This window comes from Bubalus bubalis, chromosome 5 (assembly GCF_019923935.1).
Source record: "Bubalus bubalis isolate 160015118507 breed Murrah chromosome 5, NDDB_SH_1, whole genome shotgun sequence".
In the NCBI taxonomy this organism is placed as follows: domain Eukaryota; kingdom Metazoa; phylum Chordata; class Mammalia; order Artiodactyla; family Bovidae; genus Bubalus; species Bubalus bubalis.
In genome coordinates, this window is record NC_059161.1 from 24415987 (window position 1) to 24442082 (window position 26096).

At 46.4% G+C, this 26096-nt stretch overlaps 1 protein-coding gene across 2 annotated transcripts in view; it reads left to right on the forward strand.

Annotated features, from left to right (window-relative positions):
- TNR (tenascin R) overlaps positions 1 to 26096 on the forward strand; it is a 487013-nt gene that overhangs the window by 405819 nt on the left and 55098 nt on the right. For both annotated transcript variants that reach the window (XM_006060357.4, XM_025285598.3), the window contains 2 exons: positions 5366 to 5635; positions 11809 to 11994. In XM_006060357.4, the coding sequence (XP_006060419.2) occupies positions 5366 to 5635; positions 11809 to 11994 (456 nt within the window). The remainder of the gene's footprint in view (positions 1 to 5365; positions 5636 to 11808; positions 11995 to 26096) is intronic.

The window sequence follows — 26096 nt, forward strand, 5'->3', positions numbered from 1 at the left end:
TATTCTGAGAAATTCTTTGTTCAGATCTCCAGTGTGTCTGTATTCTGATCTTACTCATTAAGAGACTTCATTTGTCAGCCCCTAATATCTTGAGCTTTGGAACCAGCAAGAGCTAATACACTCTTGCTTATTGTGAGGCATGCAGAAAGTCCTAAGATGCTTCCCAAACCTCGATCCATTTGACAATGATGAACGATAATACCTTCTTCAAAGAAATGACATGAGGATTAAATCAGATAAAGCACACAAAGTGATTAGCACTGAGTTGATGACAGTGTGTATACATACACTCAGAGAACACCTTTCGAAGTGACAGAGCAGGAGGAAACACATCATTCCAAACCAGTAAGTGTGGGTTGGGTCACTGTTCAAGGTGACAACTTAAGTAGATTATTATTTCATCTCCACAGTTCCTCTCATGCAAGATCATTATATTTCTACGTTTGAGTCATTAACTGTATCACATTTTGCTTTATTGTTTCCTTAGCTAAAAAAGGATATTCAACCTCAAAGCTGTAAATTAACAAATATAATGCTTGTGTGCACCCTCAACCAAGGATTTCTCAAAAGTTATAAATAGCTTCTGGTATCACTTTTGGTTCTCATTTTATTGATGGAGGAGCTGAGACTCAAAGGTTAAGCAACACTCCCTGTAACAGAGACTGAGTTAGGCGAATATTGGGAGAGCTTTATTTTTTTTATAAACAGAAACTGACACCTAAGAAAACCAGTCATGAGTCCAGGGCGAAGGCCAGGTTGGCCAGAAAAGGGAACCACAACACTATATAATGAGCCCATGTTTATGGATTAGTGATTCATACTTTGTTAACTGGATCCGAACTAAACAGCCTCAGGTGCTGAGGTTTGTGCTCAGTCAAGAAAACATTGGTTTAAAACTATTGTGGCACCAGATTATGCTTCATTAGAGCCCCAGGGTTCCGTGACAGCTCCTCAAGGCAAGGAGGAAGTGGAGATCCCAGCCTCTTATTACTCCCACTCCCATGTCCCTCCCACCTTCCCACCAAGGCAGTTAGTTCCACTTTCATCTCTTTTATATTTTGTACAATCATTTAAGATTTTCTTCTTTTAAAAAAAGAACATGACCCCCCTCCTCCCCAAAAGGCTTTAAAACCACTGTACTAATCCAAATATGTTTTAGAAGAAACTATAGCCATAAAACTAAACGTGCTCTGTAGGACTCTTTCCAGTGGCCAGAGTTTTCCCCCAGTTTTGCTTCACAAGGTTATGCTGGACCCTGAAGAGTTGGTTAGGTAATTATTCATTCTCCTCTTCTGATTTGGAATGTTTCAGGTCCCTAAATCATTTCTGAGATTTGATACCAAGAAAGGATTAGCAGAAAACAAAAAGCTAGAAGAAGATGGTACATAAGAGCGCAGAGAAGAACATTACAGACGTAGGATGCTTTTCTTCCAAAACACTGACACACTTAGAAAAGACAGACTCTGCTTTAGGCTTCTACTTACACCACATTTTGACAAAATTGGCAGTCTTTTTTTTTTAATTTGGAATTTTCTTAAGATTAAAATGAAAAGCTCCTGATCTTGTCATCTGTGGTAAAGCCAGGCCAATTTTTTTTTTTTTCAATTAGGAAAAAAATGTCCTAGTTCATATTTTGAGATTGTGTACAGAATCACAAAGAAATGGAAAGAAAAATATTTATTCCAGTTTACCTTTTGAGGAGGATGTGTGTTTGTTTAAAAATTAGGGCCTAAATTGAAAGCAAACTGATACCTCCTTGACCGGAATCGGACACGGCTACCCAGTGGCCAACTGAAGGGCCAAATCCAAGGGTGGCTGCAGAAAAGATGATTGGCTCCCAGCCCCATCTGCTGTTTTTAAGAAACCATTGTTTAATTAATTCCTTCTGCTAAGGTCTGATCCACACCAACCCTCTCCTGCAAAGCTCTGAGTCCTTGTCGGGCACGCAAGCTGGCTTCTTCTAGTTGGGCCATTTTGGGAATTCAAATTACAAGACCTCCTGCAGCCAGAGGCCTTGGCGCTTCACAATGACACTCTAATACGAGCAAGCATTATGACTAGGATTGGGGGATTTAAAGAGCTGATGGAAAAAGCCTGACGTGGTCATTAGAGTTTTTGTGACATTTTTTTTTTTCCCAAGAAGCTCCAGTTCATTGAAATGCTTCCTTTTCTTTCTTATGACTGTTGAGAATCATCTCTTTATTTCATTTACTCAGCACCCATGTACTGAGTGTCTACTATGTTTCAAGTATTATGCTTATTCAGCTGCTCGGAGAACATCTCCCCCATCTCATTATTAAATTAAATGAAATAAAAAAGCCCAAATTATCTAAAACCATGAAATACAGCATGAAAGAAAGAAAACATCTGGATGTATTCTGTTAGATTTCATTATTACTCCAAATATGAAAACCAGAACATTTTAACTCCAAACCAGGTGGCACCAAAACCAAATGATCTGGTGATTTTTATTTTGGCTGGTGCCAGACCCCAAATCCCAAGCTGTTTAATAGAGAACAGGACTAGGCTAGACTCACAAAAAGGGTGGGGTACCCAGGGAAAGGCCCAACTCAGAAAGACTGAGAGGCTCAAAGTCAGGCTGAGACAGTCCTGAGGGGGACACCATCCTGGAGACAATCGAGACTGTGATCCGGTGCGGATTGTTTAAAAAAAACACAATCTTAGTCAAGACACTCTGGTAATATGGAAGAAAAATGGTCATAAAGTAGCTGAAGCAAAAAAAGAGAATTTACTGGAAGGACACAGAGTATCTCATGGAACCCCAGGGCCTGAAATGCATCTGAGTCTCACAGAAGACTTGAACCAGGAAATGGAAGGTCAAGAATCAAGTTATTCTCTGTATCTTTCTAGAAGTGCCACACGGCCACTCATTTCTGCTTCTCTCTCTTCGTTTGCTCCTAAAATTCTGCACCCAGTTCTAGTGTGTGTGTGTTTGGGGGAGGGATCTCCCACACCAAGCAATTCTCTGTTTCCCAGCTACGTATCCTACCATTCAACTCAGTTCTGACACCATCTACCATCTGAGAGCATCAGGCTCCACAGGTTGAAGGCTCCTTTAAGACCATCCTCCACTTCAGAGGCCAAAACAAACCCAGGTGTTGTCACCTGTCCTTCTGACTGACCGGCTACAGATTACAGGTTCTACGACTCCCTCTCTGGGTTTCATCAATTTGCTAGAGCAGCTCACTGAACTCGGGAAACCCATGTTCTCACCAAATTACTGGTTTATCACAAAGGATATTTAAGGACACAAATCAACAGCCATATGAAGAGATACACAGGAGAGGTCCTGAACAAAGGAGCCTCTGCCCCCATGGAACTGGGGTCCTGTCATAGCGGCACATGGAAGCATTCTGGTTCCCTAAACTGGGAGCTCTCCGAACCCAATCCTTTTGGGGTTTTATGGAAGTTTCATTACTTGAGCACGAGAGATGGACTGATCAGATGTCAGGAGTGAGACTGAAAGTTCGAACCCTCTAATCACCTAGTTGGGTCCCTTGACAACAGGCTTCCAAACTCGATTCATTAACATAACAAGAGACAGACAACTTTTTTACAGAGAGGAAAAGCAAATCGGTGTTTTGTTTTTTTTTTTAAATGGGGAAAGCTTGATCATGTTTCTTTCTTTTTTTTTTTAATTGGAGGATAATTGCTTTATAATGTAGTGCCGGTTTCTGCCATACAAAAATGGGAATCAGTCCTAACTATGTATATATCCCTCTTGCACTTCCCTCCTAGCTCCTCTAAGTCATCACAGAGCACCAGCCTGGGCTCCCTGTGTGATACAGCAGCTTCCCAGTGGCTATCTGTTTTACACATGGTAGTGTATATATGTCAATGCTAGCCTCTCAATTTGTCCCACCCTCTCATCCCCCACTTTGTCCACAAGTCCATTCAACAAGAGACAACTTTACCACTTTGATCACTTAGAAAATATCAAGAGTTTTAGGAGCTCTGTGCCAAGAAGGGAAGACCAAATAGGTATTTACTATAAATCACATTTTCCCCTTTGCCCTCTTCCCTCCCCCTTCCTCTCTGTCTCTCCCTCCCTCCTTTTCCCCTTTATCTCTCTCTCTCTTTCCCTCTCTGCTCCATCCAGATCAGATGTTTTCTATTTATGTGTGAGGATGGTAGAGAATGCCCACACTAGTCCTGGCTCACCAACTAACCAGAGAGCCAGAGCCTGTGGTTCCAGTTCCTAATCCTTGAAGAACATTAATATTAACATTAATCAGCCCCAGCTAGAAGGGTGTCATCCGTAATAAATAAAAACATGGAAGCCGAGTCAGCTCTTTCTAGAAGATAATGAGTAATTAAAAGAGGGCATGTTAGCCATGTAGACATGCCATGAGGAATTGAGAACATCATTTTCTACTCTACTCACTAAGGCCTTTCTAGTTCCCTTCTACATTCTCTCACCTTGCCCCACCTCCACCATCATTTAATTCAATATGAACAGGACCCTAAGTGGCTATCAGAACCATGGATGGTGGGCCCCCTAGGAAATCAACCAGTTTTTTCCAGATAAGGCCATCGCACAGTGGTTTCCCCTGGCTGCTCGTGGCTGCTCGGTGCCGGGGCCAGGACTCGTGAGGGACATGTGCTGAATATCTGGAAGCCCGGAAGGACTGGGTGTGATGCAATGCCCTCTGGCTCAGGAATATGCAAGAATCAGTGGGGAAAAAATAGCCCACAAGAGGCTGTTCCAAGATTGATATCTTTTTTGTTGTTGTTTTTTTTTTCAACAGAACAGCAAGTTTCCCCAGAAGGCATATTTCATGTACACATATACAAATGTCTGTTGGGTTTTTGAGCATCTTAGCAACTGGTTGACTGAGCTGTTGGTATGGCTGAGCAGGGACATCTTTTGGATATTCATGATGCCCTCACTGGCAACCAAGTTGGAAGTCTCAGATGTTTAGACAGGATGCTAATTCATAGATCTTTCCTTGGGGCTCAGAGAAGGTGAAGGCTGGACAGCTGGGCACACACAAGAAGCACGGTTCTCTGTCCTTTGTCTCATAAGCTCCTGACAGAGCAGGGCTGGCCCTCTCAAGCCATTAACTGCCCGTTCTCCACCCAAACTGGGAAGTGCCAGCCCTGAAAAAAATCACAGCCTCGGGGGACCTGAGATCCAGTGTCCATTCACCCATTGCCAAACCATGTGTCCTCAGGAAAGAGAGTCCATCTCACTGTCTCATTATCCCCATCTGTAAAATGGGATAACAATACCCATCCTCTAACAGACCAGGCTAATGTAAGGAGGAAAGGAAAGGAAAGTGCTTACTAAAGTCCAAGGCTCACTTCTCAAACTTTATTTTTCTATCGGCTCTTCTTCATTTAGTCATTGATGGGCCCACGCATATCCTAGTTCGAGATGTCTCCGACACCGTGGCCTTCGTGGAGTGGACCCCACCTCGAGCCAAAGTCGATTTCATTCTCTTGAAGTACGGCCTGGTGGGTGGGGAAGGTGGGAAGACCACCTTCCGGCTGCAGCCTCCCCTGAGCCAGTACTCGGTACAGGCCCTGCGGCCAGGCTCCCTGTACGAGGTGTGGGTCAGCGCGGTCCGCGGAACCAACGAGAGCGAGGCCACTGCCACCCAGTTCACAACAGGTGAGGCTGCGAGCGGGGGGCAGGCCTGGGGAGGGGAGAGGTCGCGGCGCCAGCGGGTATCGTCGGGGCAGGGGCCATCCAGGGCGAGAGATGGTGTGTGCGCCTGCATCCACAAATATCACATGCAATGCCAGAGGGAAGCAAAAGGTTTCCGGGGGACCCGGTGAGGTTGCATCACAGGATGGAGGAGCGCCGGCCACCTGTGGAGGGGAGAGCTGGGTTCCTATCTTGCTTCTGCTGCCAGCCAGGTCTGTGACCTGACACAACTCTTCCCCTCGGGTCTCACATCTCTCCTTTATAAAATGAAACGTTTGTCCTGAAGTCACTGACACATCCCCATTGCTAACCCAAAGGGCAATTTTGTGAGAGTTCAGTGACCCTTCCTGGCGACACTTGATTGCTATTTGCTGGAAACAGTGGTAACGATTCCATAGAGCCACAGTGACCACACCAGCGCCATGGCGCACCTTGGAGTTGGGCAAAGCCCATCCGTGTCGAAGCAGGCCTTCTGCCTGAGAATGTTCTGCTCATTCTTGTGAGCACTTGCAAGAAGGCAAACATAGACCTGGCTCCCACAGAGGGCAGGCTGAATGAAGCCCATGTCAATGCCTCCTCCCCACCTGGGATGACCGGCCACCCGCTTCCCAAGGCTGTCAGGACTTTTAAAGAGCCTTGGGAAAAGCCAGACCTCATGACCTGCTCCCTGGCTCTCTTAGAGCCCATCCAGCCAGCCAACTAGTGGACAAGTAGGTCAGTCATAGCAGATGCAGGCTCGCCAGTGCTCTTCCTGGGTCAGCGGGGGCTGAGATCCAAGAGTGAGTCTCCATTTAATCCAGACTCTGTGTCTCAGCCTATCTACCCTCTGGAGGTCACAGGTCAAGGAATGTCTCTGCCAGCTCCCAAGGTGGCACAGAGATCAAAGGGAACTGCAGGCATCTGTAAGATCTAAGAACCAGCATCTTCCATCAGAATGAAGTAGGAGAATCACTAATCAAAGCATCCCACATTAAGTGGTGGCCTACGAGCCTGTTACAGGATGGGGCAAGTCAGCCAAGGGGCTTCAGGGAGGCTCCATGACCCTCTGCTTGTGTTTAAAATCAGCTGATAAATACAGCAAAGAGTAAGACAGATGGAGGCCAAAATATCCCCTAGATTAGAACAAGTAGTTTAGTGTTAGAGTCGAATGGGCTTGCCAACTGATGGCCCCTGTGAGTCTGGGCAAGACCCCCATGTCGTAGAAGTTGGGGGCTACTGAGGTTAGGGCTTATAGCACAGAGGAACAAGCAGAGGCTGATCCCCATGGGCAGAGGGCTCCCTTGAGATGGGAACCAGAACGGTCGTGCCCAGTCTCACTACAAAACTCACCATTGAGGCGAGTCCACCTTCCCCATGGAAGAAAAAGGCTGAGAATCTCGTAACAGCTTTCCCTCCACCCCAAAGGAAACATTGGGTTAGGGAGAAGATTTCCTTATTGAAGAGACCAAGTGTGAACGCTGAGGAAACGGAGAAGACAGTTGATTCTGAAAGAGACCCTCTCAGGCTTTCTCTCCTGCCCCTGTGCTGGACTCCACCCCAGCCAGGGGTCCCTGGTCTGATTTTCTACTGAACACATGTTGGGTTCCCCGGTGACTGTGTATCTTTAGAACAAAGGAACTACATTCTGCCCATTTCTCTTGCCTTCTTTTTCCTCACTCAGTCAAAGCTGCCAGGAGTCTCACACAAGGTCCCTTCCTGGTGAATTCAAGGTCAGTCCTACCCACCCCCAACCTTAGCACCCACAGCAAGGCCTGCTCAGGTGGTGGGACCTCCTGAGAGCCACAAGGCCTGCATTCTTTTTCAATTTCAAGATAGTTTTGTGTGAAAAGTGGTTTCTTTGTGGCTGTGCTCAGATAAGCAGTTTGAAGAGGCTGAAAAGGAGACGAGAGCTTTCAGGCGGAAGCACGAAAAGGGAATTCTTGATGTTTAGGTTGACGAGATGGAAGCAGGACTGGCTGGTGGCCCAGGAAAATTTCAATCAAGACAATTGCATTCTGCCTCCTAGAAGCCCCCACTCCCCACCATGAGTTTCCGTTCTTGGCGTGATTCTCTGTTTCTGGTTGCTTGGTGCATGGGCAGCTGTTAGGGGCCTGCTTTCTGCACGCAGCAGCAGCCTGTACCTGCAACCTGCCCTGCTCTGCTCGAGGGGGTGGGGGGTGAGGGGACCATGGGGGCGGGGAGCTGTGGACAGACTTGCTCACCAGCTCTCAAGGCCCGGAGTTGACAGGTGCTGTGCTGAATGATGAGAAGGTGCCTGGACCCTCACAGCAGGGCCCTCAGTCATTTTAGAACTCCGCTTAAATTCAAATTAGCCAAAGTGCTTTTCCAGGTGATGGCTTCGACACTAGGAGCGCGCTAATTGCACAGGCAATTAAAACAGAGATTTGCTTCCCGAGTGGTGAGCAGGGTATCTGCCTGGGTCTTATTGCCGCTCGGAAAAAGGAGGGCATTGATGGAAGCCCACCAAAGCCAGTGGTTAGAGAGAAAGGGTCCAGGAAGACCTAGAGGCCAGTCTCATGAACTTCCCCACTCTCTGTAGTAACTCTGGTTGCAGTTGCCCTTGTAGGGGAATTCCTAGGACTCTCCTGGTGAATTTTTTTTTTTTTGATGTGAACCATTTTAAAATTTTTATTGAATTCCCAGATGGCTCAGCAGATAAAGGATCTGCCTGCAACACAAGAGACACAGATTTGATCCCTGGGTCGGGAAGATCCTCTGGAGAAGGAAATAGCAACCCACTCCAGTATTCTTGCCTGGGAAACCCCGTGGACAGAGGAGGCTGGCAGGCTACAGCCCAAAGGGTCTCAAAGAGTCAGACATGACTAAGTGAGAAGGCGCATTACAATATTGCTTCTGTTTTATGTTTTGGTGTTTTGGCCACAAGACATGTACTTAGCTTCCAGATCAGGGATTGAACCCTGTATTGGAAGGGGAAGTCTTAACCCCTGGACCACCAGGGAAGCTCCTCTTCTGGCGGATTCTCCCTCACAGCCCTCAGAAGGGAGCCAACACCTTGATCTCAGACTTCCAGTTTGTGAGACAATATGTTTCTGTTGTGTAAGCCCAACCAGTCTGTGGCCCTTGGCTGCAGCAGTCCTGGAAACTCATTCAAAGGCCCCACAACAGTTGGAGCTCCCACCTGCTGGGCAGGGAGTATGCTCTGGGATTCCCCAGGAAATGCCTCCGCAAGTTCAACCCTGATGGTGCTTGTCAGCCAGCCAGGACCAGCTGCCCTCAGTCAAAGCTGTTGTTCTTCCTGCACCCCCTCGCCCTGAGCATCCTCACAGTCCCCAGCCAGAATATCTAACAAGACTTTCTCGATGGTTTTGAAGGAGCAGACAAGACAGAGAATGGACAGTATTTGTTTCACCTGTGTTTAAAGAACACCTAGAGATGCCAAGCACTGTCCTAGGCAGTAAGGCTGCAGATTAAACAAGATAGACAAGATCCCAGTTCATGTGAGTTGTATTCCAGTGAGAGGAACTGGACAAGGAAAAAAGAAAGGAACATATGACTATATGGGACCGTCTCAATTACGAGGACCATGCTAAAAAATGAAATTAATGATACAGAGGGAGTAGTCAGAAAGGTCTCTCTGAGGGGCTGAGGTTTGAATCAAGACCTAAGTGACCTCATGGGGGCTTCCCAGGTGGCTCGGTGGTAAAGAATCTGCCTGACAGACTCGGCTTCAATCCCCTGGAGGAAGAAATGGCAACCCACTCTGGTATTCTTGCCTGGGAAATCCCATAGACAGAGGAGTCTGGTGGGTTACAGTCCATGGGGTTGCCAAAGAGTCAGACACGACTTAGTGACTAAACACCAACAGCAAAGTGACCTCAGCCATGTGAGGGTCTGGGAAGAGCATTCTCGGCAAAAGAAGCAGTCAGTGCAGAGCCCAGAAGTGAGAATAAGCTTGAATGAGTCAGGAGTAGGAAAAAGGCAGTGCAGCTGGAGCACAATGAATAAGGGAAGAATGCTCCCAGGTGCCACCTGAGAAGCAGGCAGGGCCAGACCATGCCGAGCCCTGTGGGCCACCTTGAAGTTCAGTTCAGTCACTCAGTCGTGTCCAGCTTTTTGCGACCCCGTGGACTGCAGCATGCCAGGCTTCCCTGTCCATCACCAGCTAATGATGGGCTACCATTAGGAGCTTGTAATAGGAAGCAATGGAAAATTTTCAGGCAAAGTGCTTGATCTAATTTATGTTTCAAGTTGAGAGTCCACAGTCCCAGCCCCTCCCCAGGGCCTCCATTGGGCATCTGATTTTGCCTTGCCCCTGGCTTGCTGGTGTGTTGCAGAGACCAGCCCAGCTCCCACTTGCCGGGGGGCCCTTCAGCTGGCCCTCCTGGAGGTCAGACTCCAAGACCTAGGGGGAGCAAATCATTTCACTCCAGCCTGGTCCTAAGACACCCACCTTATCCAGTTCTCATTCCCAGGATTGATCTCTTTGGGGATCACTGACATTGGAAATGTCCAGTCCCTTCAGAAGAAACACTGCTGCCTGTCCACAGGCCATAGACCCTAAGGCCCCAAAATGCAGAAAAGAAAACCATAGTTTACCATTTCCAAAAAAACTACAGTCTACTATTTCCAAGGTCTTTAGTTGTGAAGAGCAGTAGGTAAATAGGAGACTCAACCTGGACCCTAAGTGATTTTTTTTTTTTTTGCTCCAGTTCTATTCAGAACACACCCCCAAGCCCCACCCAGTTGTTTGCCAGCCTCTCTTCCCCCACACCCCTTCCCATTGCCAGAAAGATTGAGGGATGTGAGATTTAGGGACCTGCAGTCCAGAGCATTCCTCCCACATGCCCCTCTACTCAAGCTTCTCTCACCATACAATTGCTGGAGAAATTACACACACAGCTCGTGCAGAATGCACGGTTTCCCGCATGCTAAACCCACACTGAGTAAGGAAACATTTCTCAGAAAAATAAGCTGCAGAGGCATAAATCTGCTAAGAGATTCACCCAATTTACATCCCTAAACAGAACACTTCTCACTCTGCAGCAGCTGCGCTCAGACTGATTCACAATATCCCATCTTCCGAAAGAACAATCGGTGGAGACTTGCCTGGCATTTACAAAGTAAAACAGTCCACTTGAGGTTTTCCCAGAACAAATGGCTGGTCCACTCCAAAGTTAAATTCAAGTCTCAAAGTCAAGACCTATTTAGAACTTTTTAAGTGGCAGTTTGTCAAGACAGCACCTTTTTACCCTGTAAGTTGTTTTATGTTGTTTCTGCCCAAATAAGCCTGCCAGAATGACCAGTCCTGGGAGAGAGAACCAGCCCCCCACAGTTGAGGGAGAGACCCCAGTGCCAGAGGTCTTTTCATTACTGTGGAGTTCTTGGGACTCCAGGGAGCAGGCATGGGGGTGCCAGGTTGTTAGAACTCAGGGAGAATTGTGGAAACACCAGTAAGTCAACCCAGGGTTTAGACACCTAATTTTGTACCAGTCCCCAAACTGTATACTTCCACATGCATTGTCTCATCTTTACAACTAGAAAAGCAGTATTGTTAGCCCATCTTACAGATGTGACCATCAAGGCCCAGCCAGATGAAGACTTGCCTATGGTCCCATTACATTTAGAATTAGAAGTGGGGATCAAACTGAGACCTGACTCCAGAGCTGACTGAATTCTACTATATCACATCCCCTCTCTCTGTACAAACCTTTCAGCATGTCTATGCAAGTAAATCCAAGGGAAGACATCTTATACTTCAAAATCTTGCAACCAATCCTCTGTTTTGCTGCTTGGTGATCAAATTTGAAATTACACTCTTTCATCTCAATTGAGTGCCATCTCTGATTGCCTCCTTCCGGGAATTCCCTTAGTCTTAGGCTTAAGATACTAACTAGTTCATTTTTCAATTTCTAGAACGCCACTAGAACTCCTGAATGGGAATGGGGAATGTGTAAAGTGTTTTGATGTCTAACTACCAAATAAAACTCTCCAGCCTGCCCATGGAATCTGTCATGGCCAACCTGGCAGACCAAAAGCTAAGGGGCAACCCCTGGGGTTCACTCAAACAAAAGGCAGAGGGTGAGATATGGGCTCTCACTGCAGAGCCTATTCAAGTTCAAGATGCATGGCAAGTGCACATTATCCTGTGTGATGGTGGTGATGTCTTTTTTTTTAAGAGATTGATGCCCCCAAGAACCTGCGGGTTGGTTCCCGCACAGCAACCAGCATTGAGCTTGAGTGGGACAACAGCGAAGCAGAGGTTCAGGAGTACAAGGTTGAGTACAGCAGCTTGGCGGGCGAGCAGTACCATGAGCTGCTGGTCCCCAAAAGCATCGGACCAACCAGCAGAGCCACACTCACCGGTGAGTAAGCCCTGGCTCCTGGGGGCACGGCAGTTCCTGAGCTCCTCCCAGCCCTCTCCCCAGCCCTGCAAGCCCACATCCAACCATTGCCAAATCCCTCTGATATAATCCACCAAGTACCTATGGCATGTATCTACTGTTCTCCATCACACTGCCATCCCCTGGTCTAAGCTACTATCACTTCTTGTCTCCACCACTGCAATAACCCCCCATTCTCTCCTGGCCCCTCCACTGTCCTCTTCACTCCATCGGTGATCTTTTCAAAGTACATTTCTAACTATGCCATCCTAATGTGCATCCATTTCAAGGACTCCATTGCTTTTGTGATAAACTCCAAACCCTCCCATGGCCTTGGTTTCCCTACCATCTTCTCCAGTCTCCTCCATCTTCCATATCTCCTGGTGCTCCCAGTGTTCCAGGCCCACAGGCCTACTTTTTTAGTTCCTCAAACACCCTCCTGCCCCAGGGCTTGGCACATGCCATTCCCTCTGCTTATCAGGCTCTCTCCCCGCACAACTCGCTTCACCTCATGATGGCAGCTTCCCTTCCAGTTCTCAGTTCACCTGCCACTTCTCTGGAACCCTGGCTGGTTCCCAGGTGAGGTCAGGTCATCCTGCCTGGCAGTGTCATCTTGCTGATGACCCCTCACCTCACAGCACTTCTCAAGTTATCCTTGTGTGCTTGTGGGTATGATTATTGGGTTGTTAATCTCCAGCTTAGACTGAAGCTCTGTGAAAGGGGGCTCATGTCTGGTTGTGATCACCATGATTCCCCAGCATGTAGCATAACATCTAGCACTTCCTAGGTCCTGGATAAGTGGTGAATGAATGGATAAATGCATGCATGAATGAATGAGAGCAACTGCACACAGGCTACAAGAAGCCAGTGATAAGCTGATAAATTAAGAGCCTGGTCATGCCTTCTGCACCCTGTAAAGAGTGTGAGTGAGGAGTTGTTGAAAGGTCTTAAATGGGTGATGCAATGCAGATCTGTACAGCTACAGTGGAGATCAGACAGGAGGTGGGCAAGGTCAGAGGCAGACAGTGGTCAGGAGGCTGTTTGGAGTCAGAGGGAGAGATAATGGTGGAGTGAACTAACACGATGCCCCAGGTCACTGCGATGCTTGGCTGGGGAGCATTCCATGTCCCCATGTGGATGTGGAGCCCAACTAGTGCTCTTCCTGGGCCTTAGACACACCCATCCAGGAAAACCTACCTGCTAGGCTTTGCTGAAAGGTAGATGGCTGGAAATGGGGGTACAGTTTTTAGATGGAGACTGTGCAAAACAGCCATGGACCAGAGGCTGGTGGTGTGCTGACAGAGACTTTGTTTATCCTGTGTCTTGGCTTCTCGCAAAAGCATTTGTCATCTCAGTAGACCAGGGATCTACAGCAAAGAGTGCGTAGAGTAAACAAGGGCAGGATAATCAAAGCTGTTTTCCTCCTGAACTGAAATCCCAGACCGCCTTGCCAAATGAGGTTAGTTAAAGTAAATATAATAAATGTTTTTTCCAGACAGACGCACTCCTGAAAACACAGAAAAGAGATGGAAAGATATGCTGACCAAGCAGGTTAATGGGGGTGAATTAAACATAGCAGGAACAGACCAGCTGGCATAGGGCCTTTCCAGAGAGCTGGAGACATTCACAAAAATTAAGCTAAACAAAAAAACCTGCAATGATACAAGAGGGAACTGGTTCTAGGCACAGCGTATCCCTGCCCAGAGCCGCAGGCTGCTTTGGCAATTAGCAGCTTTACAAAGATGATGGCTTGATGTTCGGATGGAGGATACGCTATAAAATCACGGGATGTAGAGAAGAATTCACTCACCTCCTAGTTATTATTTCCCATTAGTGGAAAAAAGATTCTACATTGATTGGTCATCTCTTATCCCAGGGACCTTCACATAGTTTTAGCTTATTTCATCTTCACAACAACAAGACTCACGAGCGACATGAGAACGAAAATATTGCCTGCCATATCAGTCAACTAAGGTACCACAGCCATCAGCCATCACATTACAGCCACCCCAGTCATCATCCCCATTTTACAGATAAGGAAACTGAGGCTCAGAGAGTTTGGAAACTTGCCCGTGTCCCCAAAACTACCAAGGGAGCCGTGAAAGGCAGTTGTGAAGCCTAGTCAAAAGCACCCATCCATTTTCACAGCTGCTCTTACTAAAGAAGCAACAGCAAAGGAAGGGTCAAAATTTAAATGTTGCAGACTTCCAAGGAAAGGGAAGATTATTATCGAGGAGTGAACTCAGAGATGTTGTTTTTTTTTATTTGAGTTGGGCTTATGAAATAAAACTATAAATATATATTACATATAATTATCCCAGGGAGCTCACTGCTGGGAAGATTTATAAAGGCAAATAGCCTTATGTGATTTAAAAAGGGATTATAGGCATGTAAGGAAATCAAGTATGTCTGTACTTGCTGAGATGCCGATTACAAGGATCACTGGCGCTCTTACTGTGGTGTCTAGGGAAAGAGAAGGAAGGACCCTGCTGGAGGCAAGGCAAAAAAAAGGGAGAAGTTTGATCCCAGCTCTTAATAGTTGTGTTTTCTCCCTCACTGTCCTACCTGGATGCTAAAAAGGAGAGTTTTTCAGCTCCCAAGACTTGTTTTGGGATTTTTTTGTTGTTGTTCTTGTTCATTTTGTTTGTTTTGGGTTCTCAGCAAGTTATTTGCTTGTATATACAAAACAGGACTCTGGGCACAGTGGGAAGGACAATTCCAGGCTCATCTGAAGCAATTCCTCCCTGGCCAGAAAGCGCAGGAAGGACTAGAAACTTCAGCTCTGCCTATCCCCACCCTCCCTATCCCTTAGTCAAAAACAACTGCAACCATAACAGAAGGTACCATCTCTCCTGCCCCATTTTATTTGAATGCTCAGTCCCGTGGGACACGTTAAGAGCCGAGACTCTAAACTCTGTGTGTGTGTTAGTTGCACAGTCATATCCAACTCTTCGCAACCCCATGGACTGTAGCCCACCAGGCTCCTCTGTCCATGGGATTCTCCAGCCAAGAATATTGGAGTGGGTAGCCATTCTCTTCTCCAGTGGGCCTTCCCAACCCAGGGATTGAACCCAGGTCTCCTACATTGCAGGCAAATTCTTTCCCATCTAAGCCACCAGGGAAGTCCTAAGACTCTATATCTAGGCTCAACTATATCCTGTGTGGTTTGGAGCCATTGACATGACCTTTCTAAGCTTCTGTTTCATCATATGTAAAAGGGGATTGTTGCCACCTGCCTCATAGCATTTGATGGGGCTTTAGTGAGATCATGAACTTAATGAATTTAAGGCCATTCTTCTAACATAGCAAAGTACTCAATACTCAGATGATGACAATGATGATGATGAATAAGGACGCAGAGGAGGAGGTCTATGAGCTAAAAGATGGCTTGGAATGACACCCTGTATAAGTACAGCACAGAGCAGATTCCCAGCTTCTCAAAGTGGGGTGTGTGGGGGGACCTGTGGCAACGGGCAGAGCCCTCTCCACCTAGATCTATAGAATCAGAGTCTGCATTTTAAAAGCTCCTTGGGGATCTGTGTGCACATTAATGGGCAAGAGGCACCAAGTTTGAGCATGGCTTCTTCTTTTTTTTTTTTTAGATTACCAAATTTTCATCACTGCCTTTTTATGTTTTATTAATTTTTATTGGAGTATAGTTGCTTTACAATGTTGTGTTACTTTCTACTGTACAGCAAAGTGAACCAGCTTTTTGTAAAGGAATGGATAAAGAATATGTGGTGCATATAACAATGGACTATTACTCAGCCATAAAAAGGAATACCTAGAGCATGGCTTTTGAAATCGCCCACTTAGGCTTGAGACCAACTTCATTGATATGTGTCTTTGGCAAATTGCTTCAATTTCTGTGTTTCTGCTTCCTGGCCCGAAGGACATCAGGTCTACCTCACAGGTTGTTTTGAGGATTCAATGAAATCATATTTATTTATGTATCTGAGCACTGGCACATAACAAACATTCAGTAGCCATTTAACCTTTTATCATTTTTAATCCCTACAAAGCTCAGCCGAGGTCCCTTGCAACCTGGCCTCTCCCAGGCACAAGTTCACACGCCCTTTATTCTCAGAGTTAGGTGGCTCCAGGTCCCTCAAGTTCTATGGCACCTGTACTGGATATTCTTTGCAGAAGCCCTGGTCTCTGCAGCCACCTCTTACCCCTTTACTGTGGAACACAGGCCCTTCCTGACCCCAGGGCTCAAAGTCACACAGAGAGCTCACAGCACCTCCCCACCCCACCTCCCCCATCATATAACCGGCCTCCCCCCACCCCCACTTTGCAATGCAGAGGCCAGGCTGGGGCACAGCATACCAAACGTTTCTTCTCCATTGGTCTCTCTAGGCGATGCCCAGGAGTATGGATTTGTTTCTCAACAACAGACTCCATGACTACAATGATTTTTCTCTCTGCTCTGGTAGCTTCTATGTCTTTAACGATGTCTTTTTTTGTAGGCTCAGCCTCTCAGCCTGGGGGGCTTCCCAGGTGGCACTAGTGATAAAGAACTCGCCTGCCAATGCGGGAGACATAAGAAATGGGGGTTTGATCCCTGGGTTGGGAAGACCCCCTGGAGGAGGGCATGGCAACCCACTCTAGTATTCTTGCCTAGAGAATCCCATGGACAGAGGAGCCTGGCAGGCTACAGTCCATGGGGTCGCAAAGAGTCAAACACACCTGAGGCTACTTAGCACTCAGGCACTCAGCCTGAACCATGTCTGCTTGGCCTGTGTTCCATACCTGGAGTCCCAAAGGGGTCCCCGAGTATTATATAGGCTCACCACTCACTGACTTCCCTCTAGGTTAGAACTGGCAGCAGGTACCAGGGACTGGCACCACCACTGTTTTCTGAAAAGCAGTGACAAACCATAAACCATACAGAAAACTCCTAGTGGAGGGAGAGTGGGAGGAAGTGAGGAAGTGGGGGTGGGGAAGGAAGGAGGTCCTCATTGTTTGAATGGACTTTGTTTAAAAAAACAAAACAACAACAATAAAACCCTGCCTGAGATCGATGCAATTATATGCAAACACTGCTCTGGCCTGTGTCTGAGGGGACTCTATACCCTGCGCTCTGAAGAGCCTGTGGCTGCAGTGTTCTGTGGACAGGAGAAGGGGTGTCTTCAGCCATGAAGAGTCTTGCCTGGTCCCCCTCAGGAACAGGAGCCCACATATGAGGACTCCTGTGGTCAGGAGAAGGGCGAAAGGAGCTGGCCCGTAGGGCCAAGTGAGCCCTAGGCTGTCACCCAGCTCCGGGGACCTGGCTGTCACCTCGTCTCCATGGGGCAGCCCCTGAACACCTCTTGATGGCACCTCCTCACCAGCTGCCTCTGCATGGCAACCACCTGGATCTCCAGTCCACAAGCTGCTAATCAGAAAAATCATCCACAGGGTTAGGAAATCCAGGGGCTTAGAGATTCCTACAGACCTCATGGTGTAACACCGGACCGCAAGAAAACAAAGACCTGCAGCCAGCCACACACGACATCCACACACACTCACACATACACAAACACACCAGTACAAGGCTGATGTCTACAAGCATGCCCCAGTCAGCCCTACGAGTTGCCGCCCTCCAGGCTTCTGGTGGCTGGGGAAAGAAAAGCGAGGCCTCGACCAGAGCCCGCTTTGTTTCCTTGGGGCCCCAATGGAGGTCTCGTGGTGAGAAGGGCTCCTAGAGGTGCTTGTCCATAGGAGGACTTTCCACGGAGAAACCCGAGACCCCCTTAAAGGAGTCCAGCTGGCAAATCGGAGCCGATGGAGGCACTTGATGTTCACTTCATCCTGTCTGCACTCCGTGACATGCCAGGGCACAAGCCCCAGACCCAGTGCCAGACCTTCAACACCCTGCAGGCTCTTCTGGGGAGGAGGAGCCGGGCAATGGGCCTGGGGCCGGGGCCAGATGGTGCTCAACCTGCTTTGGGCGAAGTCACAGTGACCCCAAGTGGTCACTTTGGTAAGGCACCCTCTGAGCATGGCACCACCTCCCAGGGGCTGCAGAGACCCAAACAGAAGAAAGGACAGAAAGAGCGGAGGCTTCCACGCGGTCTTCACAGCTGGCGCCTACGGGCCTCTGCTCCCTATTTGCACTAAGGGGCTGATACGAGGGGACCAGGAGTCAAGCCAGGTGGGAATTTTTCTGTTTCTGCTTTGACTTCTTCAGCAGGGAATGCTTGTTTACAATAAAGACCCACAGGTGGGATGTTCCTGTAGGACAGAGGGTGATGACCCATGTTCCTCATTAATCCCACTGGCAACAAAAATGCTGTATATGAGAACAGACCTTGGTGATGATTTTCTGTTTCAAACATAAGTTTGTAGGACCAGTCCCTCCCTTAAAGTCAGCATGGAGTCTTCTCTTGATGCTTGAACATCATCCACACCCTCAATTCAGGGAGTTGTCCTCCAAAGCCTTTCTCATTCAGGGAACCCTGGAGAAGCATCTACCATTCCCCTCAACAAGATCAGAAGGGGGAAGCCTGAGAGGTTAGACCCAGAACAGCAAAAAGTAGATTGTTGCCTACCTGGCATGATTTCAGGGGTTCCCAGAAGATCCTCTGTCTCCAAATATCCCCCCATCCATGAAACCATCTATGAAATCCCCTGCTGGAGATTTCCCTGTGAGAAGCCCTATATTGGGTCCCTGGTTTTCATGAATTCTTTTACCAGATACACATTTGCCTGTGTTATTCCCTCAGCCTGCAATGCCCTTTCCCCGACCAAATATCACCTGATCATTCAAACTCAGCTCAGATATTCTCTCATAGAAGTCTTCCCAGCATCACTGTCGCACCTCCCATGCTGCTTCTATGCATTATACATTTTTTCACTATACTACATACTGAATTAAAATATTAAAAAAAAATCAAGTCGCTTGACCCAAAGACCTAAGAGTATAGTGAGGAGACTAGCAAGAAAACTAACAATAACAACATAATAGCATGGTTGTTAGGAAAACTAAGAGAGTAACTGCAAACTCCCTGGGGACAGGGTCCCTGGTTTGCCCCTCCCTTTAAAGGCAGATGTCTTTCTTTTCCTTTAAAGTTTTTGATTTTTAACATTTATTTACTTTTTACTGTACTGAGTCTTTGTTGCTGTGTGCAGGCTTTCTCTCATTGCAGTGAGCGGGGCTACTCTCTAGCGGCAGCACGCAGGCTTCCCACTGTGGTGGCTTCTCTTGGTGCGCAGTACTGGCTGTAGGTGCGTGGGCTTCACTACTTGAGGTACACGGGCTGGGTTGTGCTATTTCAGTAGTTGTGGTACCCAGGGCATGTTGGATCTTCTTGGGTCAGGGATCAAACCCACATCCCCTGTATTGGCAGGCGGATTCCTAACCACTGGACCACCAGGGAAGTCCAAAGGCAGACATCTTTTAATGCACTCAGTTCAGTTCAGTCCCTCAGTCATGTCAGACTCTTTGCGACCTCATGGAATGCAGCACACCAGGCTACCCTGTCCATCACCAACTCCCAGAGCTTACTCAGACTCATGTCTGTCCATAGAGTCGGTGATGCCATCCAACCATCTCATCCTTTGTCGTCCCCTTCTCCTCCTGCCTTCAATCTTTCCCAGCATCCGGGTCTTTTCAAATGAGTCAGTTCTTCGCATCAGGTGGCCAAAGTATTGCAGTTTCAACTTCAGCATCAGTCCTTGCAATGAATATTCAGGACTGATTTCCTTTAGGATGGACTGGTTGGATCTCCTTGCAGTGCAAAGGCTCTCAAGAGTGTTCTCCAACACCACAGTTCAGAAGCATCAATTCTTAGGCACTCAGCTTTCTTTATAGTCCAACTCTCACATCCATACATGACTATTGGAAAAACCATAGCTTTGACTAGACAGACCTTTGTTGGCAAAGTAATGTTTCTGCTTTTTAATATGCTGTCTAGGTTGGTGATAGCTTTTCCTCCAAGAAGCAAGCATCTTTTAATTTCATGGTTGCAGTCACCATCTGCAGTGACTTTGGAGCCCAAAAAAATAGTCTCTCACTGTTTCCATTGTTTCCCCATCTATTTGCCATGAAGTGATGGGACCAGATGCCATGATCTTAGTTTTCTGAATGTTGAGCTTTAAGCCAACTTTTTCACTTTCCTCTTTCACTTTCATCAAGAGGCTCTTTAGTTCTTCTTCACTTTCTGCCATAAGGGTGGTGTCATCTGCATATCTGAGGTTATTGATATTTCTCCTGGCAATCTTGATTCCAGCTTGTGCTTCATCCAGCCCAGCATTTCTCATGATGTACTCTGCATATAAATTAAATAAGCAGAGTGACGATATACAGCCTTGACATACTCCTTTCCCAATTTGGAACCAGTCTGTTGCACCATGTCCAGTTCTAACTGTTGCTCCTTGACCTACATACAGATTTCTCAGGAGGCAGGTCAGGTGGTCTAGTATTCCCATCTCTTTAAGAATTTTCCATAGTTTGTTGTGACCCACATAGTCAAAGGCTTTGGCATAGTCACTAAAGCAGAAATAGATGTTTTTCTGGTATTCTCTTGCTTTTTTGATGATCTAACTGATGTTGGCAATTTGATCTCTGGTTCCTCTGCCTTTTCTAAATCCAATTTAAACATCTGGAAGTTCACAGTTCACATACTGTTGAAGCCTGGCTTGGAGAATTTTGAGCATTACTTTGCTAGCGTGTGAGATGAGTGCAATTGTGCGGTAGTTTGAGCATTCTTTGGCATTGCCTTTCTTTGAGATTGGAATGAAAACTGACATTTTCCTGTGGCCACTGCTGAGTTTTCCAAATTTGCTGGCATATTGAGTGCGGCACTTTCATAGCATCATCTTTTAGGATTTGAAATAGCTCAACTGGAATTCCATCACCTCCATTAGCTTTGTTCATAGTGATGCTTCAGCAAACTAAATCCCCAACCCCAGTTTGGTAGGCTTGAACTTCACAGATATTCTGGAGATGAACCCAGGGATTTAGAGATGGAAAGGTCCCATATTTCTGAATGCCCATGTGAACTTAACCAAGCCTGCAGACCCCAGGTGTCTTATTCATGCTTTTGCTGGCAAGACACAGCAATCTCAGTTTCTTGGGCCTCCTTCTCCCACTACTTTGCTGCCAGCAGCAGGAAGCATGAAGAACAGGCCTCCTAGACAGAGGGAAGTGAGTCATCCTGCCTTTATCACCCACCCACGGTCCTTGCAGTGCAGGTGAGAATCTGCTCATTGAGCTAGTTGGGCTCATTGAGCTCACAATTAGAGCTAGTTGCTCTCTGGCTCTAATTAACCTCTTCCTGTTCACCATGTCCCATCCTGCCCACTGGAGAATTCCATATCTCCGCCCCTCAACCTTTCCTAATCTTGGCTAGCTTTCAAGATTCAATTCAAGTCCCTTCTCTAGAAAAGTCTTCTCTGGCTACTCCAGCCCAGCCCATGCTGATTTCATCCCCACTCTGAAATTGTTTTCTTAGTTAGCTTCCCATGGAGTGGTACCAAATCACTTTCAAATTCCAATTCGCCTACTCCATTTTCCTATCCCAGCCTGTAAGACTCTCAGGGACCATGCAGTGATGTATCAGAAAGAACAATAAACCTGGATTCCAAACCCTGTTTCATTGCGTATTAGCATTGTGACCTTGGTTTGAGAAATGGACTTCTCCAGTCCTCTGTTTACCCATAAGTAATGCCCTCCCGGCAGAGTGGAAAACAAGATATTGTGTATGAATCTCTAAGAAACTAGTCATTCAATAATGGACCTCTTGGCTACCAGGCACTCAAAGTTCTCTTTTGATTTTTATCCCTCCTTTATTCCCTCTCTTTATTTTTTATTATTCTTATAGATTACCCAGTGCCTGCAGCTCAGTACTTGGTATATTCTTGTTATTCAGTCACTAAGTCATATCCGACTCTTTGAGACCCCATGGATTGCAGTGCACCAGGCTTCTCTGTCCTTTACTATCTCCTGGAGTTTGCTTAAACTCATTGAGTTAAACTCTGTTGAGTCCATGATGCCATCCAACCATTTCATCCTCTATCCTCCCCTTCTTCTCTCCTTCAATCTTTCCCAGCATCAGGGTCTTTTCCAATGAGTCAGCTCTTTGCATCAGGTGACCAAAGTATTGGAGCTTCAGGTTCAGCATCAGTCCTTCCAGTGATATATTCAAGGTATATATGGGTGCTCAATAAGTAATGAATATCCTTTTCAGTACAGATTTCTTTGTATCTCTTTAAGGACAAGGGTGATTCCATTCAGCTCACCCTTGTATCAAGTACACAACCCTGTGCCCAGCACAAAGGAGACCATCAGTCATGTTTGCTGAGTGCATGAACTGTGTGCTTTGAGTGTTCAAAGAAGAATGGATATGCAGGGAAAGAGTTGAGGGAAGTGTCATCCCCTGAGTTGAACCAATGAAGTTCTATAAGAGATGGAGAGTGGTGGTTTCCCATGGGATGAATTTTCTGAGCTAGTGTTAAAAAGAGAGCAGAGCCATTCATATGCTACTACTTGCAGGAGTTGGACAGAAAGATAAAGGGAGCATTGATAGAGAGCAATGGGGTCTTTAAAAAGTGAGAAATCCCTAGGAGTCTTCCAAGTGCTGATATATAAGTGTACCCGCTATGCCTTGGGTATGCATTTCCTTTTCCAGCAGAAAGTGTATTTTACCTGCTGGCAAAGAGCAACAATTCACTTGTAGCACAGGAAGAAAGCTGCTGAAAATCAAAGAAAAGCAGCAGGCAGGAACCTATAAGCGAGTCCCACTTCCCCATCCGCTAGACAGAAAGCTTGGAAAAAGAGCACTTTAAATTCTACTCTACACTTTTCTGGGAGAAGATGATTCCATTGTAAATTATTGAACATTTCATTTAAGCTTCATAAATAAGAAACTCAGATGAAAACGGTACATGTTGGCTCCGTTTGGCAACATATAATTTCTGTCTTCCTTCCTCAATCTGTCACCCTTCATCTACGTTGGAAAATTTCTACTTCATTATAGGCAATTGAAGGTCTCAATCAGTTGTCTGAGAGTAGTTTATGTCCCAAAGGTAATCTAATTTCTCCAGCCAAGTATGTACCTGGGACTTGCGAACATACTGGTGGAGATAAATATGTGCTTTGAACAGATCTGGGGGCGTTGCAATAGCCCAACTCAATCCAGTGACGGGTAGCAGCCCAGCCAGGGGCCAGCTCCTTGCTGACACCTGGACTCCCTAAATCCCTGGTTTCATCAGAGTCAGTGGGCTAAGCTTCAGCAAACTGAGAACAGGTGTGCCGAGGACCAACCTGTATCTGTCTGGGGCACACCAAAAAATGACTCAAAATTCTGGAGTAGTTCTCTGAGCCAGGTAATAATGCTATGGGCTACTCTTACGATACACCAGGTACTGTACTTTCTCTACATTGGCTCATTTAATCCCCAGGACCCTCTGAGATAGTCACTATTACTCTTACCATTCTACAGAGAATAAAGCTCAAAGATATGAAGGAATCAGAGTTACACACGTATGTTTGGTCGGTGCAAAAGTATTGAGGTTTTGCATTGCTGGACTTTGCCATTCAATATTGGAATACATTCTTAAATAAATGTGGTTATGTTATACATCATTTTAATGCATATTTCTCACTTTAGGTTTTTTGCTAATGACATTACTTGCTGTGTATTTTATATGTATTTTAGACTATGGAAGTGATATTAGACAAAAATCAAATTTGAGTGATTTTCTCATTTGAGTTCAAAACGGGTTGTAAAGCAGCAGAGATAACTTCCAAATCAACAACCCATTTGGCTCAGGAACTGCTAATGAATGTACAGTGCAGTGGTGGTTCAAGAAGTTTTGCAAAAAAGATGAGAGCCTTGAAGATGAGGAGCATAGTGGCTGGCCATCAGAAGTTGACAACAATTGAGAGCAATCATCAAAGCTGACCCTCTTACAACTATGTGAGAAGTTGCTGGAGAACTCAACATCGACCATTTTATGGTTGTTCAGCATTTGAAACAAATTGAAAAGGTGAAAAAGTTCAATAAGTGGATGCCTTGTGAGCTGACCAAAAGTTAAAAAAAAAAAAGATGTCATTTGGAAGTGTCATCTTCTCTTATTCTGTGCAACAAGGAACCATTACTTGATCGGATTGTGATGTGTGATGAAAAGTGGATTTTATATGACAACTGACAATGACCAGCTCAGTGGTTGGACTAAGCAGTTCTAAAGCACTTCCCAGAGCAAAACTTGAAAGCACCAATGAAAGGTCATGGCCACTGTTGGGTAGTCTACTGCCCGTCTGATCCACTACAGTGGGATTCAATTCTGAATCCCAGGGAAACCATTACATCTGAGAAGTATGCTCAGCAAATCAATGAGATGCACCAAAAACTGCAACGCCTGCAGCTGGCACTGGTCAACAGAAAGTGCCCAGTTCTTCTCCACAACAATGCCCAACCACAGGCCACACAACCGACGCTTCAAAAGTTGAACGAATTGGGCTATAAAGTTTTGCCTCATCCACCATATTCATGTCATCACTCACCAACCATCTACCACTTCTTCAAGCATCTGGACAACTTTTTTCAGGGAAAACACTTCCACAACCACCAGGAGACAGAAAATGCCTTCCAAGAGTTTGTTAAATCCTGAAGCATGGATTTTTACACTATAGGAATAAGCAAGCTTATTTCTCATTGGCAAAATTGTGTTAATTGTAATGGCTCCTATTTTGATTAATCAAGATGTGTTTGAAATGAGTTACAATGATTTAAAATTCACAGTCCAAAACCACCACAATTACATTTGAACCAACCTAATAGAAAGTGGCAGAACCTAAATATTAATGTCCAGCAGACCTCAAAATTCACCTCCACCAGTGTTGACACTTTATTTTTTTTAATATTTGTTTTTTATGTTTGACTGAGCCAGGTCTTAGTTGTAGCATGCTGGATCTCTGCTGCTTCACGTGGGATCTTCTGTTGGCGGTGTGCAGGCTTCTGTCTAGCTGTGGTGTGCAGGCTCTGGAGTGCGTGGGCTCAGTAGCTGTGACTCGCAGGCTTAGTTCCCCATTGGCATGTGGAATCTTAGTTCCCCAACCAGGGATCGAACCCACATCTCCTACACTGGAAGGCAATTCTTAACCCATGGACCACTAAGGAAGTCCCAATGTTGACACTTTAGAGAAAGAAAGAACTAAAGGTAAGGAACTGACTGGAGCCGGTTTGAGAAGAGGAAGAAAGGGGCTGATTCTAACTCTGACCTGAGAGCCTGGTCAGTAAGGCCTGGTGGGTTCTGCCTTACCCGGGCATGGAGGGGCTCACTGCACAGCCTGTACTAAAACGATGCTGAGGAGGGAGTGCAGAACCCTCTGGCTCCCACGCATCATTCACCTTCCTGAAACCAAGCCCTTGTTAAGGAAGGGTTGCTCGATGCATTTCCTGTCAAAATCGTCCCTCTTCCTTCAAGGCTCCTGGGAGGTCACAACTGCTCTGGGGAGGGGAGGAACTGAAGGGAAGAGTAAGGCATTCTGTCCTAAAAGCCCTGACCCCTGAGGCCAGAAGCCAAGGGTCATCTCCAGCTGGTCACAGACTTACTCTTTGCCTTGTGTGTGTGCTTAGTCGCTCAGTCATGTCCGACTCTTTTGTGACCCTTTGGACTGTAGCCCGCCAGGCTCCTCTGACCATGGGGATTCTCCAGGCAAGAAGACTGGAGTGGGTTGCCATGGCCTCCTCCAGAGGATCTTCCCAACCCAGGGATTGAACCCAGGTCTCCCACATTGCAGACAGATTCTTTACCACCTGAGCCACCAGGGAAGTCTGAAATGTTTGTGTCCCCACCACAATTCGTTTATTGTAATCCTCATTCCAGTGTGATGGTATTAGAAGAAGGAGTCTTTGAGAGATGACTAGATCATGAGGGTAGAGTCCTCATGAATGGGACTAGTGATCTCGTAAAAGAGACCTCAGAGAGTTTTCTTGCTTTTTTGCTGTATGAGAACACAGTGAGAAGATGGTCTATGAACCAGGAAGCAGGAGCTCACCAGACATCAAATCTGCTGGTGCGTTGATCTTGAACTTCTTAGCCTCCATAACTGTGAGAAACACATGTTTATTGTTTGAATCACCAGCCCATTGCAG